The following is a 14,070-nucleotide window of genomic DNA, read 5'->3' on the forward strand; positions in this document are numbered from 1 at the left end:
AAAATAGTAATAATTATTGGTATAAAATAGTATATTTATATATAGTAGTAAAATAATTATTGGTAAAATGATGGTTATATAATTGGTATGTATGTATGTTTATATATTACATGGTTGCATATTTGGTGAAACTACGATGTAGTTATAATTGTGAAAACACTATGCATACTTGATGAAACCTACATATTTTTTACCTAGATGAAATAATGGTAAAAATGTGAGAGAAGGCTTCCATTAATAATATGATTTGATTGAAAATTAAGAGAGAGAAAATCAATATATAGAAAAACAAAGTAACGTAAAAGAGTAAAACTGTGGTTGAAAAAGTCAAAAAAATGTAAACAATAATTATCAATCCCATAAAATTAGCACATAACCTCCCCTAAAAAAGGTAATAGATATGGATACCAACTATATTTTTAACAAATAAAAATTAAATATTTTGTTATGTTTGTAATTAAAAACTTAGTTTTGTAAATAAAAAAGAGTATATGTATATATTGTTAACTAAAATTTTAAATAGTATATTCTTGTAATTTTCCCTTTAAAGGGCATTTTATGGGTTCAATTTTTAGCATCATACCTACTGTATTTTAAAAGTTATGAGTTCAGACCTATTAATGGTTGATTTTACACATAAATTTATATTCCACATCGAAAATACTAAATTTATATGAACCTGGTGTATAACCTATCCATTACCTGCAGAGGTGTATTCAAGGGGGTCACCGGGTTCACGTGAACCCATGCTCCCCTCCCAAGATCATATATAATAGTGTTATATTTTTTAAAAAATATTGAATTATAGATATGTGAACCCAGACTCGGAGTATCACATAATGCGATAATCATGATTGGGTGCACCTCTCTACGTGAGGTTAGAAATTTAAATTTTATATTTATCTTGTTTTATTTTTCTTTTTTAAAATTAGATAATACTTCTCTAAGTGGTAATTGGTAGCACTTTTGGCATTTTATAGATATGAATTAATTTTGGACCTATAATATTAAAATTTTAACGGTTTTCAGTAGTAAAAATCTAAATGTCAAACCGATTAAATTTATATCTCAGATCAATTTTTTTGTAATGATGCACCCATCATTTCAAAATCCTAGATACGTCGAATTTATCTGATTACCAAATGTATTATAGAAGTTGTATCTGTGAACACCTAATTTTTTTACCAAAACATCAAGATTTTACACCAATTTTAATACTTAAATATTATTATTTCAGTAGGGTTATATTTAAAATAAATCTGAAAATTACAACAAATTATAAGCTCACTTTATGTTTAAAGTTTAATAAAGAAAACTTGTGAATTTAATATATTTGTTTTAATCCTTTAACTTTTAACTAGTCTAAAAAAAAAATCGTATATCTTATGAAAAGTAAAAAAAAAAAAAAAGGAAAAGAAAAAGATATAAAAAAAGAAGAGTACTAACAATAGTAAATTACCTTACCTTTATCCTAATTACCCCCAACTTCCTTAACTTATTTGCTAAAAATCCTCCTCCCATTTAGTTTATTTTATTTTTTATTCTATTTTTTTTCCTCTTGCGCGATCTTTTACACGTTTCTTTTTTATTATTATTATTTTTTCTTTCTTTCTTTTCTCTTCGTTCTTTCTTTCTTTTTTATTATTATTATTTTTTATTATTTGTTTGTTAAATATTATATTACTATTTTTCTTCCTTTATCTCAACCCTAAAATTCTCAACTAAAATTTAAATTAAATCCTATTCCCACTCCATCACGTTCTTTTTAATTAGCACCAGACTCACACCCAAAACTATTATAAAAACACACATATACACAGACACACATATACACAGAGAGAAAAAGATAACAAAAGTGAGTTTTTTATTTTGAGAATTAAGTCGGCGTTCGAGGTCTTACTCAAGATTTCGGATTCGTGGCTCTTTAAAGTTAATATTAGCTATTAACTTTGGAAATCAGTAGATCGTAGCAGTTGTTTTTGTAGTATCGATTTTCGTAGCGAGGTAATTCTAAATTCTCGCATGATTTGAATAGAATACCTGTACGAAAACTCGATTCCAATAATATGAAGTTTTTTGAATCACATGTTGTTATTATGTAATATCAATCTGTGATGCATGTTGTGATTATTTTTGAGAATTTACGAATGCTTAGGAAAACGAAACCGAAGATGTTTCTTGCTAAAAAATAATATAAAAATAAAAATAAAAGATGTATCATACATTTTTTTTTATGATTGTCTTATGCTCTTTAGATGCAATTAATATTGAAATTGATTTTGTGATATTTAATTTTGAATAGTTAATGTTTCTTGGAGCTTAGTTTTCACTTAAGAAAATTTTGTTGAAAATTATTTGTAGACTTATTAGATTATGACATAAACTGAAGTTTAATTGATTAGTGATTTAGAAAACCTATGTGGAATGTGTTTTAGTCTTATTTTTAATATATTATTTTGATAAAAAAAATAGTTCGCCTTTAGAATAAGTGTTAAGATGATTATCGCTTTAATTCTAATTATTAAGGTATTAATTAAGAGGATATATGAATATTATTTAGATATTTATGGTAAAAAATAAATAATGAATAATTAGGAAAACTAATTTTTTTTAAAAAGGCGAGAAAGCATAAGAAAAGAAATAATAATAATAATAATAAAAAGAATAAACGTGAACAGAAAAGAATAATAAAAAATGATTAAAAAAGAAGAGAAAATAAGGCGTAACAGAAAAAAAAAATTAAACCAAAAAGTAAGAAGAAAAAAAGAAGAAACAGAATGTTAAAAAACATATAAAAGAAAAAATAAAAAAAAACAAATAAGGAAAAGATAAGAAGAAGGAAACAGAATGTAAAAACGAGAAATGATAAAAAAAAATAAAAATACAAAGAGACAGAATGAAAAAAAAAATTAATAAAAATATAAATTAATAAAACCAAAACGTAAAAAAGGAAAAAAAAGTAAGAAAAAAAATTAAGAAGGAAAAATCTTTCTAAAAATAGTCCTAATCTATTTAGAATTTCTTGCTAAAACTAATTCATAAATTTCATAAATCTTATTTCTATTTTAAGATCTAACAAAAAAAATACAATCCTAAAATACTCAAACTCAAAAAATCTCAATCCTACACAAATTCTAATTCCTAGCAATTAGATACCTATACATATTCTACACATAATAATATATATTTTTAAAATACAAATACAAGCAGAAATTTTTTTAAAAAAATATAAAAAAGGAAGAAGAAAAATAAAACAATTTAAAATAGATTAAAAATAAATAAGATAATTTTAAACAGGTATAAAATAAATCAGAGAATGAAAGTAAATAACATTTTTTATTAAGCTAATAATATAATATTCAAAAATTAATTTAAGTCATATATATAGTCAATAAAGCGACCATGCTAGAACCACGGGACTCGAGGGGTGCCTAACACCTTCCCCTCGGTCAACAGAATTCCTTACCCGAATTTCTACTTCGTAAACCAATAAAAATAGAGTCAAATTTCCTTTTGATCAGGGATTTAATATGGTGACTTGGAACACCAAAACTCAATTCCAAGTGGTGACTCTGAATAACAAAATAATCCCTTTTCAAAATGTCACTTTAATTGAAAAAACTCTTTGTTTCAAAAACATGCATTCTTGTTTGAAGGGAAAATAGGGGTGTGACAGTATCGTGATTGGATTTTACTTTCAGGTTTTGTAGTAATAATATTGCTTAAGCGATTGAGGTTTTTTGGTTGAAGTATCTTATTATGTGTCTACTTTCTTATCATCTATTTATGTTCTTTTTCTTCCTTCTTTCACATTTTTTTTTTCATTCACCATTTTTATGTAATCAGTCGATATATTTTGAGGGATTTAGCCCAATTAATTTCCACCACCCCCACTTGGATTTTTATTTTTTTTAAAAAATGGACTTAGATAAAAAATTTACCTTGTGAACTTGAGATCAAATTTCTTTGACATGTATACACCGTGTATAATACGTGGAATTTTACGCACATAATTAGACTCGTTATGACTGAAAATTTTCGTGCCAGCCCATATTTTGTCCCCTTTTCGTCTTCTCCCCAAAATAGGATTTTCAAAGGATGCAAAACTTTGGATGAATATTCTAGTGTTTATTGTTCAAATATATTTTGTGGAAATCATATATTTGTATATATATAGCCATTTTATGAATTTTTCAGCTATCTAGCTCGTAAATAAAATTCAGTGATCATACATAAAATTAGGATGATCGAGCTAGTGTTCACCTAGAGAGTCAGCACTAGTGTTTTTGCCATTGAAAAATCTTCCAGTATGTTTTGCCATCAGGATAAGCACGACCATTGTAAGAAAAACTAGCTAAATAATAGTAGCAAAATAGTTGTTATTGCCAACATCAATTAGAGAATCATCAAACATTTTAGAAAAAAATTAATTATAATTAAGTTATTTTGAGTAAAGAATTATGATCCAAGAGATATTTTGTGATAATTCGTCTTTACTTTCACACTTTTAAGTGATTGTACTAGATGAAAACTTTTGATCATTATACATGACTACTGTCACTCAACATTTACGAAAAATATTGTTAAAATAACAAGAATGTGAATTCATGCATGTTTAATTAAACAGGTAAATAATCATTGATTATGATAATATTATTGTGATTTGTGTCAATCACTGTTACAATATGGTAGGTGAGATTTTCACCTCATACAACTCTTCAAACGTAAATAAATAAAGAGAAACTTTCACATATAGCAAACAAAAAAATCATATTTGTATGCTATAGCACAGTTTGCATAATTGCGCTCCATAGCAAACATATATATGTATAATTTGCTATACATATATACAAAAAGAAGCAATTGTATAATTCGTTGGCTCCTCTTCAGAATTGTATAATTTCGCTGGCAGGCCATTTGTATAAATTGTTGTTAGCCTCTCGTTTGTATAAATCGTTGACAAACATAAATTATACATCGCAATTTATACAATTCTGTTGTATAAAACGAGAAAGAGAGAAAGACAAAAGAGAACTGGGCAGGGGAATATTTTTATTGTATAATTATAAGTGTATAGGACGAATATATATGTATTTGCATGTGTATATACAATTTTCTCGCGCTTTATACAAACAGAATCGCAATTTATACAATTCTGTTGTATAAAACGAGAAAGAGAGAAAGACAAAAGAGAACTGGGCAGGGGAATATTTTTATTGTATAATTATAAGTGTATAGGACGAATATATATGTATTTGCATGTGTATATACAATTTTCTCGCGCTTTATACAAACAGAAACGCAATTTATACAATTCTGTTGTATAAAACGAGAAAGAGAGAAAGACAAAAGAGAACTGGGCAGGGGAATATTTTTATTGTATAATTATAAGTGTATAGGACGAATATATATGTATTTGCATGTGTATATACAATTTTCTCGCGCTTTATACAAACAGAAACGCAATTTATACAATTCTGTTGTATAAACGAGAAAGAGAGAAAGACAAAAGAGAACTGGGCAGGGGAATATTTTTATTGTATAATTATAAGTGTATAGGACGAATATATATGTATTTGCATGTGTATATACAATTTTCTCGCGCTTTATACAAACAGAAACGCAATTTATACAATTCTGTTGTATAAACGAGAAAGAGAGAAAGACAAAAGAGAACTGGGCAGGGGAATATTTTTATTGTATAATTATAAGTGTATAGGACGAATATATATGTATTTGCATGTGTATATACAATTTTCTCTCGCTTTATACAAACAGAAATGCAATTTATACACTTCTGTGTATAAAGCGAGAGAGGCGAGCACAAAGAGAGTGAGCGAGAGAGGAGAGTGGCGAGCGAGAGTTTGAGGGAGAGAGGCGCTGGCAAACAGTTTGCTACAGGACACAATGAAATCAAAGTGTGATTATACCATTTAATTTGAATTAATAGTTTGCCATTATGTACAATTTTCCCATAAATAAATCTTAAGAGTCTTTTCTATTATTATATCTCAATATGTTTGTCAAATAAAGTTAAAATCTATCATGAGATTCCAAATTGGACTTATTGAACTCTTCTACATTTGAAACTAACAATAAAGTACTTTGAACTAATATTATCGTAGAAGAATTTTTATTTTCTTTATTGATGAACAACCTTATCATTAATTTTGAGAATCTTTCACACTCCTAAAATTTTAATATTTTTCACAATTTCCCCCGCCCTTAACCTATTCATTCATTGCAAAATCTTCATAAAGTAACTTGTGACTGTCATGAGAGTAATAAAATTAGGGGTGATAAATGGACGATTTGAGTTGAATTTAAATCGAAAAAAATGTATTGAATCAATGATGGGTTATTGCTACTTAGGGTAACGTGCATGGGTTGTGTCAAGTTGTGTTGAATAATGAATCATGACCCAACACTTAACAAGTTTTAATTTCTCAGTTTTATCTTTCTTGTAAATTGTTTGACTACCAAACAAAACTAGGAGGTTATTTAATTATTATTATTATTATTATCATTATTATTATTTTTATTATTATATAGCTATATGAGTGATATCAAATAATCAATCTTTTTAATTAGTATATTGTAATTCAATTTGGAGTACATATTTGACTAAATCAGCCCAACTTTTATATGATCTCAATTTATGCGGGTCAAGATGTCATTAATCCGTTCAAATTTTGAAAGAGTTGGACAATTCATATTTCCGTGGGCTAATTTTAGCATTTCTAAGAAAAATAGAAATGTTATAATTATTTGAATACTGTGATAATACCAATCTAAGAATATGCTTCAGCCTTCAGTCATCTATCTGGAAACTTTTTGTAATTTACTTAGCTTGCGTCAAACTAATTACATGTATTCCGATTAATCTTGTTCTCAATGAATTATCAGAGGTGCTTTTATGATTTAAACTTAACGACTTCAATAGAGTAACAACGCTTCAATTTCAAACAAGTGATCACTTTTTATTTTTAGAAAAACTAATTTCATATTATCATGATATCATCATGCTGAATAATTTTGAAATGGAATTATGGATTCATGTATATTGGATTTAGTTGAGCCCATTTAAGGTATCTCGTAGGGCCGATAGCCATCACGTAAGGCTTACTTTGGTATAGAATGGGCCTTATTAAAATTTGGGCTGGACTTACCATCTTCTGCTACTCAACTACTGTTTACGAGAAAAAAACGTCGACGTCCGCTGTGTATATTCTACCCTCTTTGAATCCTATTTGTGAGATTTTCTGAGTATGTTATTATTGTAATATTGTCCAAACATTGTTTACACCTATGAAATTTCAAAGCTCATTACAATGTTTATTTTTAAAATTCAAATTACAAAATTTAAAAAACAGACTACCCCGATATTATTATATTTTTTCTTGTTTTATTTCAGAAGATAAAATTTACAGTGAGAATATTCATTCCAATTCCTGTGAACTCTCGGTGGTATCTAATTAATATGGCTGATAAATTTTATGAAGGAAATACTAATGTATACGTCACGTGAATAACAATGGAAATGAAAAAAAAAAAAATCTTGAAAAATGATGTTTATAATTATAAAAGTAGTTAAACAAAAGAATATATCATCAATGATAAATTATTTAAATTAATCTTTTTGGTATTAATAATAAGTAATTATAACAAAAAAATAAAATAAGAGAGGAAAGCACAACTACAAAGAAGGTAAGTCAATCGAAACCAAGAGGGGAGATTTATATAATTAGTGTTTCTATAATTGTTTTGGCTGTAATGATTTTGTAGATAGTAGATACACGCTTCTAATTAATTGAATGACTTTATTGGTATTAAAAAAAAAATACAAATAACTTCAACGGGAATTCGCTATAATTGAATGACCATTTGATTAAGTTACTCGATACTTATTTTAATCGTCGCATGTTCCTAACTTTTCTTTTCTTTCTTGCTTGATGGGACAAACCTTTCTTTTGTTCATTTTCATTTCAAAAAATTTATTTGAATCTACTTCTTCAAGGAAAAAAAAAATGAAATTGAAAACGGTTGAAATGAGGTAATTTAACATATCTGAATTCAATTTTTACTCTTAGTAGCGCCTAATAAAAATTAAATGACTTTTATTGTACGATCAATGGAACTTCACAAGTGATTCAAGAAACTAATAATTAGTAATAGTTTTTCAAGTTTTTCCCTTCGATATATGAGACTTTAGAATTTTAATAAGTGATTAATACTTTTGAAAATAGTTGTGGTAGTATGACCTTTATGATTGCAAAATACTTTCTATATAGTATTCTTATTAGCGTTGACAGTATTTCTTTAGCAAATTTATGCTATTAGACAAAGTTTTATGTCTAGTGTTATCTAAAATATTTTAAAAATCTCAATCAGGATAAGTACAAATAATGGGGCTAGCTTTTACTTTAATTTACCAATACTAATGATGCAATAACTTCCACCAATTAACAAATATGAAGAAAGTAAAAGTGTTATAAGTAGTTGAAATACGTCAAATAAGAGTTATTAATTTGTTTCATAATATTATTTTTCATCAAAACATACAAATCAATCCATGTTTAAAATTAATAGGCTTATGACTTTATGAATTATGATTCAAAGTTGTTGTAGCGTTGACATTATTCAAATGCCTTCTTGTTGGAAATTTTTTAAAAGAGATAGGTTAGGTTGTTACTCAATAGTAATAAGGAAGAAAGGTTTTGACACTTAATTATATGAGTACTGTCAAACATTTTCATATTGTGGGTCAACTAGACTAATTAGTTAAATCCAACTACTAATTTAATATATTTTTAAACATAAAGCTTATATTATATATAAGGAAAATAAAAAGAAGGGAACATTTTATTTTCCAAGTTGAGTACTTGGTTTGTGTATATTATAGACAAATATGGCTTACCTAAGATGATACTATTGCTAAGCAATGTCAACTTTAATGGGGACACTTCAAATATTAATTATATCCCAAACAAAAAACAATAGTCAATGATCAATCAATAAAATCGTAAGCCACCCCATCATCCATTATAGGACCAATTATTAAAATTACGAGAAATAAACTCATCAATTGACTATCGTTTTAATTATATTCAAGGAAAATGAAGTTTAGATCGATTTTAACTTCAATGATGGAAGACAGGAAGCTTATCAAGAGAAATTATCCCTCGATTCCGAGTTTTTACTATCTTTCATCATAATATTAACTTTTTCCCCCTATTTCCTTTGCCTTTTGCTTAGTTTTATATTATTTCTACGAACAATTGGTGAGCAAAATTTACTAGTGTTTCTAATTTTAAATTTTTCCTACTAAGAGGTTCTTCATTTTTAGGATTTGAGTACAAGATGTCGTCTGATTAACTAAGAGGTAGAGGAATATATCTTAATCATCTCATTATACGTACATTACTCGATCGATGCATAATGCATAATTTTATATTACGTATGTTGTACTGCAATTGATGCCTGTCCCAACCAACGTGTTATATGGCAAACGAATATACTATAACTTGTAAAGGTTTAATTTTTTATTTTTTTTGAATAAGACAGAGATTCTGAATTTGTTTTTCCTGTCATTTTCATATCTTTAGCTAAATTAAAAATACAACCCCTAAAGATTTCCTTGCAGTAGGTATTGTTTATCTTCTTTTTGCTGGCATATTGACTCTTAAATTAATTCTGATTTTACCAGGACATATCTTTAATTTTCTATAGTGCCAAAATACTATTAGTCTCTCTGTCCCAATTAATATGATTTACTTTCATTTTTAATCGGTCTAAAAAAGAATAACATATTTATATGTTTAGTAACAATTTAACTATAAAATGCTTATTTTAACTTAAATGAAATGATTTCTAGCCACATAAGTTTATATGACTTATTTTAAATGAAAATTTTCAAAAATCTTTCTTTGTTTTTTTAACTCTTTACCAAATTAAAGTAGCTCATATAAAAATTGAGACCAAGGGAATACTTTGTTTTGTTGAAGAACGTACAGTGGGTGCTTGATTAATGACTTTCACTGTCTGACTCTTGCATCATGATATGATAGGCTTCTTGAGTACTTTCACCGTGAACTAAATTTACATATTTTTCAGAGTACTTGTAGATAGATAGGATGGAGACTACATAAGGATAGGGAAAGTAGGGGTAGAACACAAAAATATACTACTAGTAGTAGTACATATCACACTCTCTTTCCGTCTTAATTTATATGACACTATTATACTTTAAGGAATATAACGACTTATAAATTCGTGATTTAAAATAACTCATCAATGTTGTTACTTAATATAGAATTGTGTCATTTCTTTTTTGAGACCGAAAAAAAAAATGACTCAGAGACAAAGAAAGTAAGTAGTAATTACATCATCACTACATAAAATAAGAAGAAGATAAAAGCTAGTACTAATTCAGTGGAAGCAAAATAAAAGCTTTCCATGAATAAATTCTATTACAAGTACTCACACCTACAAAATAAAATTAAAATTAGCCCCAGTACCCTACATTGTTACATCCATTGCCATTGCTAGAGCTACTACTAATCAACTCCTTAACTTCTTCAATATTAGTATGATGATCATACTGGAATTGACTAGTTTGAAAGTTATTCCCAAAATATCCATTTGCCTTTTGATGATCATGATGATCAGCCCAAGTACTACAATAATTGTCAAGTGTAAACTTTTGGGTTTCTTCAAAAGGAATTTGACACATTATTTCCTCATTTCCATAGCTAATTTGGTTGCAACTTAGCCCATCAGATAAGGAACAAGAACTAATTGCTTGCATGGGATTCATTAAGCTTTGATCATGAAAATTATAAGAATGTTGATTATTTGTACCTAATTGAAAGTTCATCATGTTATTGTTGTTGTACATGAAATTTGGTTGGACTAGTGGAATGGGCTCTAGATATGAATCTCTTAAAAGATTTGAAATTGATGCTTGGGATTGGGTTTGGGGTTGAAAAGTTGTTTGAAGAGTGCTTGTAGGAGGAAACAATATATTAGATGATGAGTGAATAAAACCTATGAACTTCTTCTTAAGCTTTGTGTTCCAATAATTTTTTATATCATTGTCAATTCTTCCGGATTATTGAGCTGCTATAACTGACCACCTGACACATAAATGTACAACATTTAAGTTTATATATATATGTTAACCGTATAAATAGTTTCTACACTATTAATTTGATTTAACCATCTACGGATAACATGAGTATATATATCAAACATGTTGCGAAAAGTTACATGTTATTCAAGTTAACTTATATAAATATAGTGTAAAATATCTTTAAATTAAAGTACCAATATACAAAATTTAAAGTCAAATTCATAAGATAGGAATGTTAAACCTTTTTGTAATAACGATTGTTTGGATATTTTGTGATTGTATAGTTAAATTTGTTGTGGAGAACATATAATATAACATGATATGAAATATCAATTCCAAATTAAAAAAATCTTGAATGTCAAAATGAAATAAAGATCTGACTGCATGTACTTAATTGAAAAAGGAAAAATTTAGAATAGTTTCAACATTTTTGGATTTGTGTCCTATGAGGCGGAACCAGGATTATGAGTAATTTTGGATTCTAAATTTATTCTAAATTTCCTTTAAAATTGATATGGGGGTTTGAACCCACAACTCTATAGTGTGAAAAATATCTCCACGGCCACTTTCTTACCACAAAATTATCAATCAATTTTGTTAGAAGTTCACAAGTTAACGAAAAAGCTACTGGGTTCATTCGAACCCATGAACTCCACAAACTCCACCTAGCTCCTCCTAGCTCCGCCTATGGTGTCCTAAAGCTGTATGTGTGTAATTAAAGACTTGATCCAAGATCTAAAACTGGCATGCATGCAGAAGAAATGTCTATGGAGTATTACTTTTCTTTTTGAGTCTTAATATTTATCTTTTAATTTCCCTTTTTCTACACCATTGAAGTTCTTCTTTCAATTTTTTAATTTAATGAGATTTATTTTAGTCTCAAAAGTCATATGCAAACACATGATAATTGAAGAAATTTAAGGGGCACCAAAGGTAGTAGATAATTAATTAGTGACCAAAACAGAAAATAAAATAAATTGGAGAACTGTTAAATAAGTTTGGCTTTAAAAACTAACTTGTAACGTGCTTCCAATTCTGGCATATAAACTGCATATAACCCTATCTTCCTCTTCAGAAAAATTACCATATCTTATATTTGGCTTTAGATAGTTTAGCCATCTCAATCTACAGCTCTTTCCACATCTCTTTAGTCCTGATCCAAACCATAATCTCATCAAATTATATAAACAACAAATATAAAAGAAATACATTTCCACATGCATAGTCATCAATATATAGCCGGTGTCAAGATTTGAACTTTATTGGTTCTAATATTTTCACATGTACCTCCTTATTAGAAGTAGTATCAAGTTGTAATCGCGTAATTTCTTTTTCTTCGGTACTTATTATTGTCTGTTACTTCATTTGCTTTGGTATCCTGTTATTTTTATTGTCTTATTTATTTTTTTGCAATCCTGCTTCGAATGCTTCTTCTTTTTTGAGTCGAGTGTCCATTAAAAACATTATTTTTATCCTATAAATGTCAGGGTAAGGTCTACGTACGTAGATTCCATTTATGATATTACACTAGATATGTTGTTATATTTTAGAATGTCCATATATTGAATTAGTTTCCTAATATAAATATAAGTTACTAGGATCGACCGAATCCGTAGGTTTAGTCTCTTGTAGCTGCACCATGCCTGATCATCAACACACAAAGAGATGAAATAAAATTAAAGAAAGTATTTTTATTTGGTTTTCTTACCAACTTTTTGAGGAAGAGCAATCCAATTTCCACCTGTACCATATTTTTCAATGAATTCTTTAAGCTTAGCATCTTCTTCAGGTGACCATGGCCCTTTTTTCACATTAATCTTATCACAACAAGGAGATCTTCCCATTTCTAGTCTAGGTAGAGAAATGTACAAGGACTCTTATTCTGTTATTTGTCTTATATAAAGAGTGACTTGGGATTTAGAACAACAAAATAAAGAGATTAAATTAATTAATTAAGAGGTACACTTTTTTATAATAATTAAAAGGTATACAGGTCAAATGGATAGGCCTATTTCTAATTTTTTTTTTTTTCAAATAGTTTTAATCTCAAATACTATTGGAAAGGTCTTAATTTATAAACTTTGCATTACTCTTAACCTTGTAATTCAAGAATCCCAATTGTTTCATGTGTTCAGATAAAATAAATTTGCTTAACTAATTGATGATTGTAGCTTGATTAATACTGAATAATTTGACATCTTCCAAATTACTCCCTCAGTATTAAAATACTTGTCATAATTTTCTTTTTGAGAGTTAAACAATCTGAACTTTGATCAATATTTTAAGATATAAAAAATTATAATTTATAATATTTTTTGTATAATTTTTGAATATTCAAATTTTAGTTTTAAAATATCGGATAAATCTAATCTAATTATTTAACTTTGAAAATTAATAAATGTACTTTTAAAAAGTGAAACATGACAATTGTTTTAAAACGGAGGGAATACTAAGGTATATTAATTGTAACTATTACTAGTAGGAAAAACCAATTACTATAAGAGAGACACTGTACAAAACGTGTGAGTAATCCATGTAGGATGGAGCAATGTGCTTCCTCATATGATTTTTGAAAAATTTCAAGATAAGCTAACTTTTCATGTTAGATTAATTTTTATTTTTTAATCATGGTTTTGAAGTCGGGATTTATTTAAATTTTGGCGTATATTGAACTTGTATACATATTATAAAATAAAAAGAGCGTCGAAATTGATGGACAACTTACAATTTTTTTTATTTAACATCAACGAATTCAAATATATCGGAGAATGGCAGTACAAATTCCCTCGGTTAAAACAAAGGATCGTCTGTCGATTTCCTTAAATTAAAAATTGATATAATTTTTTGGGAAAAAACAGTAGACGTCGAAGGTTTTGTTCGTCGATTTTCATCAATATAATTTAAATGTAGCAACTTTGAATTGAATACAAGTATTTTTA

General features: G+C 27.5%; 1 protein-coding gene across 1 annotated transcript in view; it reads right to left on the reverse strand.

Moving 5' to 3' along the window:
• The window catches only part of LOC102580960 (pre-mRNA-splicing factor CEF1-like), a 26,788-nt gene extending 13,813 nt beyond the window's left edge, over window positions 1–12,975 (reverse strand). The window contains exons 1-2 of the mRNA XM_006347188.2: window positions 12,840–12,975; window positions 12,148–12,284 (exon numbers count right to left, since the gene is read on the reverse strand). Coding sequence (XP_006347250.1) covers window positions 12,148–12,284; window positions 12,840–12,975 — 273 coding nt within the window. The remainder of the gene's footprint in view (window positions 1–12,147; window positions 12,285–12,839) is intronic.
• Between the last annotated feature and the right edge of the window lie 1,095 nt (window positions 12,976–14,070).

Source organism: Solanum tuberosum, unplaced genomic scaffold (genome assembly GCF_000226075.1).
Source record: "Solanum tuberosum cultivar DM 1-3 516 R44 unplaced genomic scaffold, SolTub_3.0 scf00091, whole genome shotgun sequence".
Classification (NCBI taxonomy): Eukaryota; Viridiplantae; Streptophyta; class Magnoliopsida; order Solanales; family Solanaceae; genus Solanum; species Solanum tuberosum.